At 27.7% G+C, this 13,505-nt stretch overlaps 1 protein-coding gene across 1 annotated transcript in view; it reads right to left on the bottom strand.

Moving 5' to 3' along the window:
• Positions 1–13,505, bottom strand: part of LOC107448442 (nucleolar pre-ribosomal-associated protein 1) — a 60,725-nt gene that overhangs the window by 24,742 nt on the left and 22,478 nt on the right. The window contains exons 13-18 of the mRNA XM_016063624.3: positions 10,420–10,515; positions 10,115–10,343; positions 8,889–8,961; positions 8,309–8,379; positions 7,051–7,208; positions 2,122–2,337 (exon numbers count right to left, since the gene is read on the bottom strand). Coding sequence (XP_015919110.1) covers positions 2,122–2,337; positions 7,051–7,208; positions 8,309–8,379; positions 8,889–8,961; positions 10,115–10,343; positions 10,420–10,515 — 843 coding nt within the window. The remainder of the gene's footprint in view (positions 1–2,121; positions 2,338–7,050; positions 7,209–8,308; positions 8,380–8,888; positions 8,962–10,114; positions 10,344–10,419; positions 10,516–13,505) is intronic.

Raw genomic sequence — 13,505 nt, forward strand, 5'->3', positions numbered from 1 at the left:
GAAATTTATATTCAAATGCATGTGCAGAAAAATTTTGCCCAAAATGTTTTTAAATATTTATATTTTGAAAAAAAAAAGTTTTTTTTTTGATACTTAAGAAAATTAAAAGTTTATTACTATGCATTTTTGACATATAAGGAACATATAACTAATATTTATAAGGAACTTACAAGTTATGTTGTATAAATACAAACTTGATACAAGTGTATGAAAAAAAATTTTAATGTTATACCGAATATCTTTATTATCCAGTATGTTAATTTGAATTTAAAAGTAGTTATATTTATTTATAATTATTACACTTATCCTTTTAAAACAATTTTTATCTCTTAATTTTTTTTTCGCCACTTGTATTAAGAATACAAATAATGCATATCTTGAAAGCAAGAAGTAATTATTCAGCAGCTGAATATTTAGATATTCAACAAAACTATATCGTATTCAGCAAAATGAAATTCACAAGTATTTGGATAAACTAAATTTTCAGCATAGTAAATGAATAGGCTGAATATACTGTAAATCGACACTAACTACTCTGTGTATTTAACAGAAAGCACTTAAATTTGTATTGTCTTATGTTAAAAAGATTATTAAGAAGATTTAAAAGAATATTAAAAAGATTTTTCTTTAAAAGATGTCTAATGTACAAAACTGCTAATGTTTATCTTTAAAAGTGTCTAATTTTTAGTATAATCTATACTATACACTAAATTTGGTTATAAATAAATTTCTTAATAATATCACTGCAGATTTTCAATAACACATGAAAATGAATACATAATATTACAAAAGATGTGAGCTTTCAAAAGTACAAGATTTTGGTTACTATTCAAAATATAAGTGTTTCTTCAAAATTTTAAATTTATTTTTTCTAGAGCATATTTAGAAACACTATCCTTTATAAAAAATATATAAATTTTATGTATTAATTAAATTTCACATATGAATATAGGTTTTTGACATTTTCGACATTTTTGACAGTGAGGTTTTTGACGTGACGGTTTAAACCATGGTTTAAACTGTCAAAAACTGTCACATGTCAAAAACCTGCCAACCCTGATATGAAGTCAATGTCAACAACTGATGCCTGAAAATTATTAGAACTTACATGAAAATAAAAGTGAATTCTTACTTATGACGATAGCATAACTGCCAACTTTTATGTATTTGGTGTAAAATTTTATTTCTATATTTAAAGTGGTAGTAAAATGTATGCTTTCTATATATTCCCTGTATTTATAAACTAAATTTATAATCTTTTCGGCCACCACTATTCTTAAAAAAAATTAAGCATACATATTACTGTTGTGGTAGTCCAAATAAGCTCTTTTAAAAATACAGTGTATGTTTCTGCCTAAAATTGCAATTTAAATTCCATTTTACTACCACTGGGGAAAATCATCCTCGAAAGGATTAATAGATGGCTGGTATGCAATAGCTCTGCCAATGAGAAACTAACATGTGGCTACCAAAAAGGGTATAAACATAAGTACCAAATATAAACAAATGTAAATTGACTAGTAATGTCAATAGACCAACATATTTGATGTCGATCCACAGAAAGTTATAATCTGCAGATGTCTGTTTTCAGTCTGTAAAACATTTTTCTTAATTCAAGATTCGTCATCAAAGCACTAGTTGCTGGTTAAGAGTGAAATAATGATGAATATGAAAAATATTTAGGACCACCACCAAAGTAACTCCAAATGTTAACATTTGCTAGATTTTGAACTTTCATGGTAACACAAATATAAAAATGAGATTATTACAAATCATTCATTCATACAAAATACACACTAACAAAGGGTTAAACGTTAAGAGTACACTAACATAGGCACTGGACTGTTTTGATTGTCTGTTTAATTTGAAAGCCTGCAATCAATTTAAGACCAGTGTTCCTCCAAGTATTGTATTTATGTAATGTTGATCAATATTTACAAGAATTTAGAGATGTTAATAACATTATTAAATTCTTGTAATTTTCCAATGGGAAAAAAATTCTATGAAAGATTTATAGGATTTTGAATAACATATAGTACGGCAAGTAATAATTATCTTTCTCTGCTACACTCATTTTAATTAGATTTCTAAGTACACCTACAGAAAAAAAGTTCAACTTACAAGTAAATGTTTCAATTCAAAATTGATGTATGATAACAATTGCCAAAGAATATTTCGTGCAGAGTCCTGATTTGGATTGAAGGATGTCATATCTACTGTACAAGAACAAGCATTTCCTTTGTCAGATTTAAGCAAAATAACAAATATTTGTTGCAGGTGTTCACTTAGATTCTTTTCACATGCATCACTTTGTGTCTTTGATATCAATGAATCAACCTAAAAGAAACAGTATTAAATTAATTTAATTATAGTTTGCAATATGAAAAATAATTAAGAAATTTATAAATTATAGCATGATTTGTTGATAAATGTTGTTGAGGCAATAAAGCTATAAAAAAAAAGCAGAAATAAGAAAATGAAAAGAAAAAAAGTACAAGTAAGAAATAAAATCAACTGAAAGTTATAAATAATACTAATAAAATAAAGAATACTAGTAAATATTCTTTATTTAATTATTCTTTGTTAATTGTTCTAGTTTAATAATATATAATACAAAAAATACTACAAATAAAACTAATAAATAATAAAATTACAAGCCGAAAAACACATATTTTTCCAAACAGTAGATAAAAATTTACAATAATTATTTTGATTTACAATCTTATTCCTGTTTATAAAAATGGTCACAAGTTCAAATTTATAATTAACATTATAAAAAAATTTTGCGATTTGAAACTTAAAAATGTGGAAAAAGTACCAAGTATATTTGGCAACAGAAGATTTTAACACTTCTAAATTAGATACTCAATTATAGTTTTCTATATCTATGTTTCCTTGGGTTCTCTTGGTTTGCTGAATATACATTTCACATCCATTATAAGAAATGCAATATATGCCATATTTCCAAAAGTCTAACATATGAGATTTCATGGCTGGAAAGCTATATTTATTGAGTTAAAAATAGTAAGTGCTCTAAGAAGTTTTAATAAATATCTATGCTCTCAACACATGTTTTGCATTCTTTACTAATTCTTTATGTTAACAAAATGGTATTTCTTAACTAATAAAAAAAAATCAAGGAAATCAAATGCCCATATATAGACGTTGAAGGAATACATCAACATAGAAATTGAATTATGCTAATAGCACACACATATAGTACTATGTAATTCAAAACAATTTTTGCACTATCTTACACAAAAGTTTAAGATAGTAAAAGAATTGTATTTAGTAAGATCTTATCCTACACTCCATTATTTTTTAAATGGCTGATCTTATCAGTCAAAATCAAAATGTTCATCCCTTATTTAATTGAAGTAGATAAGATTTTGTTTATTTTTTGAGTTATTATTTTGAGTTATTATTTTCTCAAATTTCTCATTTTTTAACTCTTAAAAATAACAATTTTATAAAGAAACAAAACAAAATAATTAAGTATTGTTTAGATATGTAATCGTAATATTAAATCATATAAACACTGGTAAATGAAGATCTAAAGATGTATTACTCTTCTATAATTAGAAATTTGAGTTTATCTGGAAAATATTAAAAAATAAATATTAAAAAAAAAAATTGTTTCAAATTACACTATTAACAGGTCTTTGCCCTACATACACATTGCATCCACAATTGAAACTGATATTTTAATGCAATGTATTATATTATATAGCATTAATTGCTAATCAAATAATAGTAAAATAATATCCAGATAAAAGGTTACCAATAAATAAAACTTCGATAATAAAAAATATAAAAAAATAAGTATGATGTTTCCAAATCAGCGAATACATTTTCTACTTATAGCTTAATGATTCACTCACTCTAGCTGCACTCATTCTTTAATATTTATTAACAGGTGCTAATTTATTTTAATAAATTTGTAATTTGTTTCAGGAAAAAAATATTTCAAAATGAAGAGAAATAAATTGATGTAATTATTTGTAAGTGATAAGCTATAATTTTTAGTCATATAATATTTTTCCTTATGTTTTAAATAGAAAAAGGAAAGTTTGTTTCGCCAAGACAAAATATTTCTTTGCATAGGATTAAATGTAGAGCTTAATAGCACAAATACCATATATAGCGATGTTGTGCTAAATTGAACATAACAAATGAAATGGAGTTTAACAGTTTAAAATATAAACAGTTTATAAAATTAGGTATCTCGTTTCAGAGGGGGCAGAAAAAATTATCATCAAGGAATTATCATTATATTATCATTGTCAGGAATATTATCATTAGTACCACCTAATACCACATTGCAAGCAATAATTATTACCAAAATCAATTAAGCATCTAGAACATAGATTCTCAACCTTTTTAACGTTGCCGCCCCCTTAATAAGCAAAACACATATCAACGCCCCTCTTTGTGATAATTCAGTTATTTAGAGCATGAGGACGGAGGGGGTGTGCTGAATTATAAGATGCATTTTTAGGCAATTTTTTAAACGTTAAATTTGCTTGTTTTTTTTTTAAAAAATATAATGTGTACGTTAACTCAATAATTTTCTCCAGGCAGGTAACCACAGTCTATTTGTCATAATAAAAATAAATACGGTAATGAAAAAAAATAGTACAACAAAGAAAACTATACTTAAAAAGAGCCACCTGTTCTTAATTAGATAATTAAAAAAACACCCAAAAATAAAAGTAGTATCAACGAAACAATCAAGTTACTATGTCAGTGGAATGATTGTACTTGATGGTTCATAGCCAATTTCTAAACGTTCGGCTCAATATTTTTGCTGAGGTGAAGACGCAAGTCCCCTCGTTGCATGATTTCGTGTCTATTTCTCTTTTTTGTGACTTGATCCATAACAGAACTGAATCCACGTTCGACGAAGTAGGAGAAAGTGAAGGAAATTGAAAATAAGAATGAATTTTGACAGTCCAGAGTTAGCAGCTGATGTTACCTTGAAGCCAAAATTCTGTGAGTTATCACCATTTCAAAGCTTCATTAGTTGAAAGTTTGACCGATTCCTCCTGTATCTGAACCTCTTCTATTTCAATATTCAAAAAAGGGTTAATAACCCATTGAAGGAAGCAGAACAAAACATATTTATAACGGTCAGAAAAGTACATGTGCAAAGAGTCAAGATATTAACTATATTCTTGTGTATCATCAGAGGAAATTTCGCCATTCTTTTCAAGATACGATAAGATTTTAAATTGGTTGAACTCATTCCAACCAAATTTCTGCTACCAAAAAATAAGTTTTTTTAGAAATGTAGAAATAACTGATTTCGTAGGGATCAAATTGAGTTTGTCACCTTGAAGTTGCAAATTAACACCATTTAATTTTGCAAGTAAATCCACCAACGTTTATCTTAAATTCTAGCAATCTGTCTCTCAGAGCTACATTATGTCTCCGAGGAACTCAAGCACAGAGTCGAAAATATTCAAGAACCTATTGAGACAAGGCTCCTTTGGAAAGCCAGCGAATCACGGTGTAGTAGCAAGCGATATTCTTCATAGTTTTTCTTAAACAGCTGTCTGAGTAATCAATCATTGAGAACATTACTGAGAATTTTGTTTGCAGCAGATATAACATATTGCAATGACTGATGCAAACGGTAGCTGAGGTTTTTTCTTATTAAATACTGCCTGTGAATCACGCAATGAACTGCTAAAATATCTGGTACCACCCTCTTCAAAACGGCGAAAAACCCACCATGTCGACCCACTATTGCAAGGGATATTTTTGATTAAATCGGATGAGGCTTGATAGTGTAAAACTGTTCCTAAAACTTGCTTAACAGCCGGCAGTATCAATTATTTGCCGACGGCATGACATTTCCCAGATTTAGCAATTAATTTTGATATATTATAAGAACTTATCAAACCATCATCGCATTTTTGTGATTAGGTTGTCAGTAAGCCTGAGGCCAAAGGTGCCTTCAGAAACTTGTCTTTGATATTCAAGAAAAATGACAAATCTTTATTTTGTTTGTGAGGATGAATATTTTGCAAATGCTTCTGCTAACGAGAAGGCTCCATTATCTCATTATATTAAACTTTGTTATAAAATAAATTTATGGGTAGTTGAGAGTTCGAGGGCAATTGAACAAATCTAAACTTCAAGTACGTGACACTGTATTGAATACACTTGTTTATGTTAACCGACATTGTTGGTGGCAGCAAAATACGAATGAAAGAAAATCAACTGTTTTTTCAAATTAATAAATAATTTACGATTAAGAACTAATTCACAAACGCACCTGACCAAATAAACAATGGAATCGAATCGAAACTGGGTAAAAAACTGCTAGGAAGCAAACTAAACCATCATAAGAAACACGGGTCAAATCGAACTTTTTACAAAAAGCGCATGCACTTTAATTCTCACCAAATGGCTGAAATGAGTCAGAGGCAAAAACTACTGACTCATGCGCTGCGCTTACTTACTTACTTTATTTAAAGACAACTGGGCACCTGGGCCGCGCAGCGGCCTCTATCCCATTCATCATGAAATTACAACAATGAGTTAAAAACATTTTGAATATAAGCAGTCGTTGTGGTAGCTTCACAATAATATTTCCATGATTAGAGAAAATACAAACTTGAACAGAGATATTTACAGTAATTGCCTATGCGCTGTGCTGATTCGGATAGGAGAATATGTATTGCATAAGTTCGTTTTACTGCTGGTACTAATGTTGTATCAGATAATCTAAATTTATTATATTAATTTAATCTTTGTTTTCTTTATTATTAATTTTAGATTAATTTTATTTACTAAATGATTCTTAATTTAATAATTTTATTTGGGAGTATTAAAATTAAATTTGAATAACATAACAAGCTCATCGCCTCCTACCGCCCAAAACATACCTAATGCCCCCCTGCCGCCCAAAACAAGTCCACCGCCCCTCAGCATACTCCCAACGCCCCCGTTGAGAAACACTGATCTAGAATATAGTACGGAAAGTTTTTAGGGTCCCACGAGATGGAAAAGTATCTAAAAGTATTATTAACTAGTGAAAATTACTTGAATATCTCTTTTTAATGAATGGAGCAAGTCGAAATATGCAAATGTTGTTGAATCAAGAGAATCTTCATATTTCTTAACTAATTCAAATAGAGTTTCGGTTGAAAATTGACGATGAAGTACCAGAAGTAGAGCATTTTCTACAAAAGGTCTGCAAACTATAAAAAAAGAACTTGATATTAATCAATACAATCATATGCAATTCGTTTTCTTAAACATTTTAGAAAATAATTTAAGTTTTTCACGACTAAATTTATCGTTTAAAATAGATATAATATCATTAAACTTGAAAATCATTTTTAATAGGCTAAAAGTGAATGAAGAATGCGACTTTAGCAAGATTGATTGAAATTATCTATTCATAACAATTTACGTGAAAACTAATGGATTTTTCTGGTTTGTAATATAATATCATTAGAATACAATTAAAATCAGAGCAAATGCTCAAACGTTAGTAAAGAAAACAAACTAATTTTTACAATTTATATACATGTTCTTCATCCTGTGCTTATTTTATATGCTTTTTTCTTAAGATTATATATTATTTATCTTATTTCCAATTTAAAAAATATTTATTATACCTTTTTTCTTAAAATATACCTTTTTTCTTAAAATTAATTATATTACTTGGAATAAAATAAATCAAGTTATTTTAATCAATTTATTTAATCAGCATTTTAACGATAAATATATTGCTATGACAATAATATTAGTTAATTAAGACAAACAGCATTTTAGAGCACTAAAACCTCAAAACAAATAAAACTATCTATCATAATATTAATCATACACTTAAGAGTTACTATTATTCGAGAAGATAATAAACTTAAATAAATATATATATATATACATAAAAAACAATTTTAGTTTACAAAAATGCATTGTAAAAGAGTTATATACAAATTATTTATAGGGATCATATTTTCAATGGCAAGCATTACTTCTCCATCTATATAACTATAGCATTATTTGCAACAACAAAAAAATATAAAATAATTCGGATTCTTTTGAGAAAACTAAACAAACCTTGAATTAATGGGATTTTACTACACTGTAGAAAATTATCAACACCATTTAAAATAATGTATAATAATGAATTAATTGGAATGAAGAGATTTGGCAATTATGCAATGATTTTTTCAAATTTTTAAAAATTCACTGAAAATGCAAGAAATAAAATAGATAAAAAAAAAAAAAAAAAAAAAAAAAAAAAAAATTCTGACAAAAATTCCACAATCTTATATGCTATTAAACATACCTTTTTTATCTTTCTTATTCAGAGATGCAAATTGTTGGAGAATAGCAGGAACCAAATTACTGAAACAAAACCTAGAAAGAAAAAAAAAACAGTTTGGAAAGATAATTAGCTTTTAACAATAAAGATTGGTTGAAACAGCATTGCCATATGTTCGATTGTTATCCAATTTTCAAATTTTGAAAAAAATCACACAGCTTCTATCAAAAATTTAGAATGCCAATAAAATTAAATAAAGCAAATTTTTTTTGAACTATAAGAATCTGTGTTTATTTAATTTATATACATTAATTTTTTTAAAATACATGAAATATGACTACAGCCATTTCAGTATTAAAAATATATGATGAACTAACAGTAGTTAGTTGGTCTAGTACCATGAAATTACTTTTATACCAATTGAATAACAAAGTATTAAACAAAATACTAAAGTTGCATACATAACCAAAGTTAATTCACCATTTACAAATCATAAGAGACAAAAATTGTAAGCAATTTTATTACACAATGGTAGCAAAAGCTGCAAAATAGAATAAAATAAGACAAAAAATTTTCCTCTAAATAGTAACAAATTTAAGCTTACCTTTCTGATGAATATTCGATTGGCTCAACTTCTAAAGCACCACTATGATCATCATTATCCTCATCTATAATGCCTATAAAATGACAAGATAAGTTAATGCACAATTAACAAATCTATGTACATAAAAAAATTAAGCACAATAATTTTGTTAATAGTATTTTACATACATTTAATTTTGAGGCAAAATTTAATCAGGTTTGTATTTGTTATGTTCGCATGTTAGAAAGAAATCAAAGACATTTCATACTAACTGCCTTTAGCAAGCAGCTTTGATAGACTTGCTGCAGAGCATCAAGTCTATCAAAAAGACTGATGAATCCCAAGATTACCCAACATAACAAAAAACTGTAACCTAAATACAAAATTAATTCAATTTAAAAGTTTATATAAAACATATATAGCGTGCTCTGTATATATCTTGAAGGCATTATAAGTTAGATACTAATATCTAATCTTATATAGATTTTGTATCCTTGTATAATGTTAAATAAATCCTGCTTAAGTTGTAAGAGGACATAACTTGAAGGTATCTTTAGTTAGATTAAAATCTTAAAAGTTACATAAGTTAAGATACCCAACTTATATTTAAAATATCTGAGAACTACTATTTAAGGTTTACATAATAAATTTGATAAACTAATCCAAATTTTTATAACCATAAAAAGAAACAAAATTGTCTTAGCTAGATATTATTACTTATTTTTATGAAATCAGTGGTCTCCTTAAGCGTCTTTTCAAAGGTGGCCTATGGGATATGTAAAGTCTTAACATTTGCAAACAACATTTCTTACAATTTTCGCCAAGATCACAGAAATGGAGATCAATAAAAATATCTTTACACTGGTTCAAAATATATAATTTTCCAATACAATGTAATTTTATTGTTGTGCTAAGTTACTATTCAATATTGTAAATCATTTAAATTATCTTAATAACATTAAAGATTTTATAAATGTTTATATTGCTAAATTTGCATTTCTGAATATTTTGTTTAATTATTTCAACACAACATTAATTTCAAATGAAATAAAGAATTTATTGTAATGCTAAGTATGTTTTCCCAAATTGATGTTGCCACTTACAAAAGTATGTGATAAAATATTCATGGCATAATAAACATTGCTATACAAACATGATAAGTAAGCATAACTCCTATTGGAAAATGTTACATAAAGTGAATTTTCAATGAAAACACGGAAATATTAAACTAATTTTTCCATACAAACCTTTTAACATTTCTAAAGGATCAGTTATTTCATTGATGCTATTTACAGGACCCTGAACATCAAATGATTCAAATGAAACAAGGTTTGGTTGAGCAAGAGATACTTTAAGTGAATCACTTAAAAGTTCAAATACTGCAGATAAATCTTGAGATTTGGTACTTTTGATTGCATCTAACCACACTTCAATTTCCCATTTGCAATTATCAAACAATTTTGTATGCCAGAGAACCTGCAAAAATCTTACAATTAGAACAAGAAGTTATATATCACGTTTGTGATGTAATTTGTTTGTTATAACATCTTACTTTGTGTATTAAGTGTGTAGCCATAAGGATTTCTTCCGGTTCTTCAGCTGTTAAATAAACATCCAACACAGGCGGAAAAGGAATACTTTTTGAATCCTGAAAATTAAATTATCATTTAATAAAAGCCAAATGCTGTAGAAACAAATACAAAGCCATTTTCATAGTCAATGACATTATACAAAGTCATTGACAATAATGATTATTTATAAAGATTTTATTGATGTAGAAATTTATTAAAAGATTTATTGAGCATATCTAGACAGACCCAGAAATGTTATATTACAAAAACTTCAATAGAGTATTCGCTGCCTTTTAAAATCCTGCCTGTTATGAGGAACATTTGATTTTATAAAACAGCTGATTTTATAAACCGGAGCACCACATTTTACAAAAGCACTTAAACCCAAATTGATTACTAAATTTATATTTTATTTTTACTGAACCTACATTTGACATTTTGATTAAACATTAGCTATATTTTTTAAATTTGCAGAAAGATCTTAAAATATTAGCAGAATTGTTTGATTAGCTAAATTTAAATCAAAAAGTCAACATGGTTTGAAAATTTATAAAAGTTTTAGAGCTTTCAATATTTCCTTTTCTTAACTGTAAAGTTCATTTTAAAATATTGAGTGCTTTATTGACATCTATTGAAGGTAGATTTACCTTATTGAATTTGTGAAGATCATCGCCATTGAATGATAACAGGCATTCCATAATTTTTCCTAATTCATGAATTGCTTTCATTTAGATTCCTTAACACTTATTATTTTATAACTCTCACCCTTCAATTTCCCTAAGAAATGTCATCCACATCTGCAACTATGTTTTTTTCCTTTCTTTTGTTTTACAAAACCATGATCATGATTTTATAAAAGGAATGCATTAGCATGTTTTGATATGGTAATGATTCAGTTTAGACCTTTTAATTTTTTAAAACTTTATGATAATTATTCTTCATTTTTAGATTTTTTTTAATTTTTATTTTTTTATTTCTCTATTCTTGTCTGTTGCAGCTTATTTGCTCACAATTCTTTTCGCCCTTTTCACTATTAGTTTATCAGCATATGTTTATCAAATTAAATTTATGTTAGAAAACAAAGCAAAAGAAAAATAAAATTAAGCCTTATATAAAATAGACATAAAAAAGCTAAACATTTATTTGCATTGACTAAGAGTTTGAATAAGGGCCCCCAAACAATTATGAGCATGGCCCAGTTTTTGTTAGAACATTGTACAGCCATTTCTAGGAGATAACAGTTTCTGGCACAATAGACATAACCAATCAGAATAAGTTGGCTCAGTGTGCAAGAAAATGATAAAATGATATGAGTAAAATGACTTATTTTCTTTTGTCAACTATGTCATTATTGATATATTAGAGCATGATAATACATGTGGGTAAAATGACTTATTTTCTTTTGTCTACATTGTAATCAGTATTGCACAGTGTTCAATGCTGATGAAGGCATTTAATTTATCTCATACATTTCTAACCCACCAAACTTTGGATGAGCCTTGTGCTTTTTCTTTTTTGTTAAAAGTTTTAATGGTAAGTAGTATCCAACACTAAAGCAGTCTCATCAAATTTTAAAAACTTTAAACTTAGAGATTAAAAGTAGTTTTATAAATGATGTGGATAGAATCCAATAATGATGCAAAGATATAGCATTGAAGTAATTTTTTTCTATATTTAGAGAAAAAGGAAATAGCTTTAACTCATACAAATCTATAGACCAACTGTTTAAAAAAAAAATATTAAAAGTTGTCAAACAATTGTTGATTTTTATAGGTACTATTAGATATCAGTTATCTTAAACAGACTGCACATTGTTATGCAGCTTTGTCTTAGGTAACTTCAGGCACAGTGAGCTGCAAAACAGAAACAAAACGATTTTTTTTTTTTTTTTTTTTTTTTGTATTTGTAAAAATTCTTCAAGTCTGGCACAAGCCCAGTCTAAGTTCAACACTGCTGGCTCAAGAGCTGGGGGAATTAAGCTTGATATGAGAAGCTGACAAAACAATTGGCACGTATATGCAGTAAGGTGCACATTAAATCTGTTGCAGCTGAAAGTTCTCTATTGATATGGAAGTTTGGAAAGAAAGGTACTAACTCAGGTGCTTCCTGTGTCGTCTGATTGGGGCCTAAATTGCCTCGCATTCCCACCATGACTAATACAAGAGAGAGCCATACAAATGGGGCTATGGAGCTTAGCTATGGTTATGTGATGTGCAGTCTAAAGGCAGACTTAACAGCATAAATATTGAGTTGTTCAGAAAGTAATTTTGTTCTAATCTTATGAAAATAAAAGATTATTTTCTTATAGTGAATAAATATTTTATTGAAGTACACATTGTCCATTCTGGTTCGATACATTTTGCTATCTTTCTGGAAGTAGCATGATTCACAAAATTTTTGCTAGAAAAAAATTATCACAGGTGATTTTTGACATCCTTATTGAAAGTAATTGTTTTATCATTTCAAAATTTTTGTGGAGACCCGAACTAATATTATAAATAAGCCATTTCTCGTCCCCAGTGATTAGGGATCTAAATAGATCAATAGATCTTCAAAAATGGACCATTTTCTTGACATTTGAGAAGCAAATCACCGACATCTTTTAGAAAGAACATGAGGAATCTGTATGTCAATCTTTGAGAATGAACCAAGATGTTTTAAATCATAATGAATGGTTGAATTTAATAAATTTAATCTTTCAGCTATTGGAATTTAATCTTCATTGATTTGCATCAACTAAGGCCTTAATCATGTCTTTAATTGCACTTCCAGAATGTGGTGAATCTTCTACATCAAAGTTGCTGGATCAAAATTTTGGAAAAACCAGTTTGGGCAATGGTTTACTGTTTAATACATTGTTTCCATACACACCAGATAATTTTTTTTCTTCCAACCAAAAACTACTGAATAGAACCAATTTATCTTTTTAACAAGTAAGCTGATATCAGCAGTCAAAATTTAGAATGATTATGCAGCTTAAGTGTGAAGTTGGATAAGAAAAAATTAAATGTCCTCTGCGGGAAATTATTTCTCAAACGGGGATTATTTCTCAAACAACCCAAAGAAA

This window comes from Parasteatoda tepidariorum, chromosome 6, assembly GCF_982258835.1.
Source record: "Parasteatoda tepidariorum strain Cologne lab strain chromosome 6, Ptep-v5.0, whole genome shotgun sequence".
Taxonomy (NCBI): domain Eukaryota; kingdom Metazoa; phylum Arthropoda; class Arachnida; order Araneae; family Theridiidae; genus Parasteatoda; species Parasteatoda tepidariorum.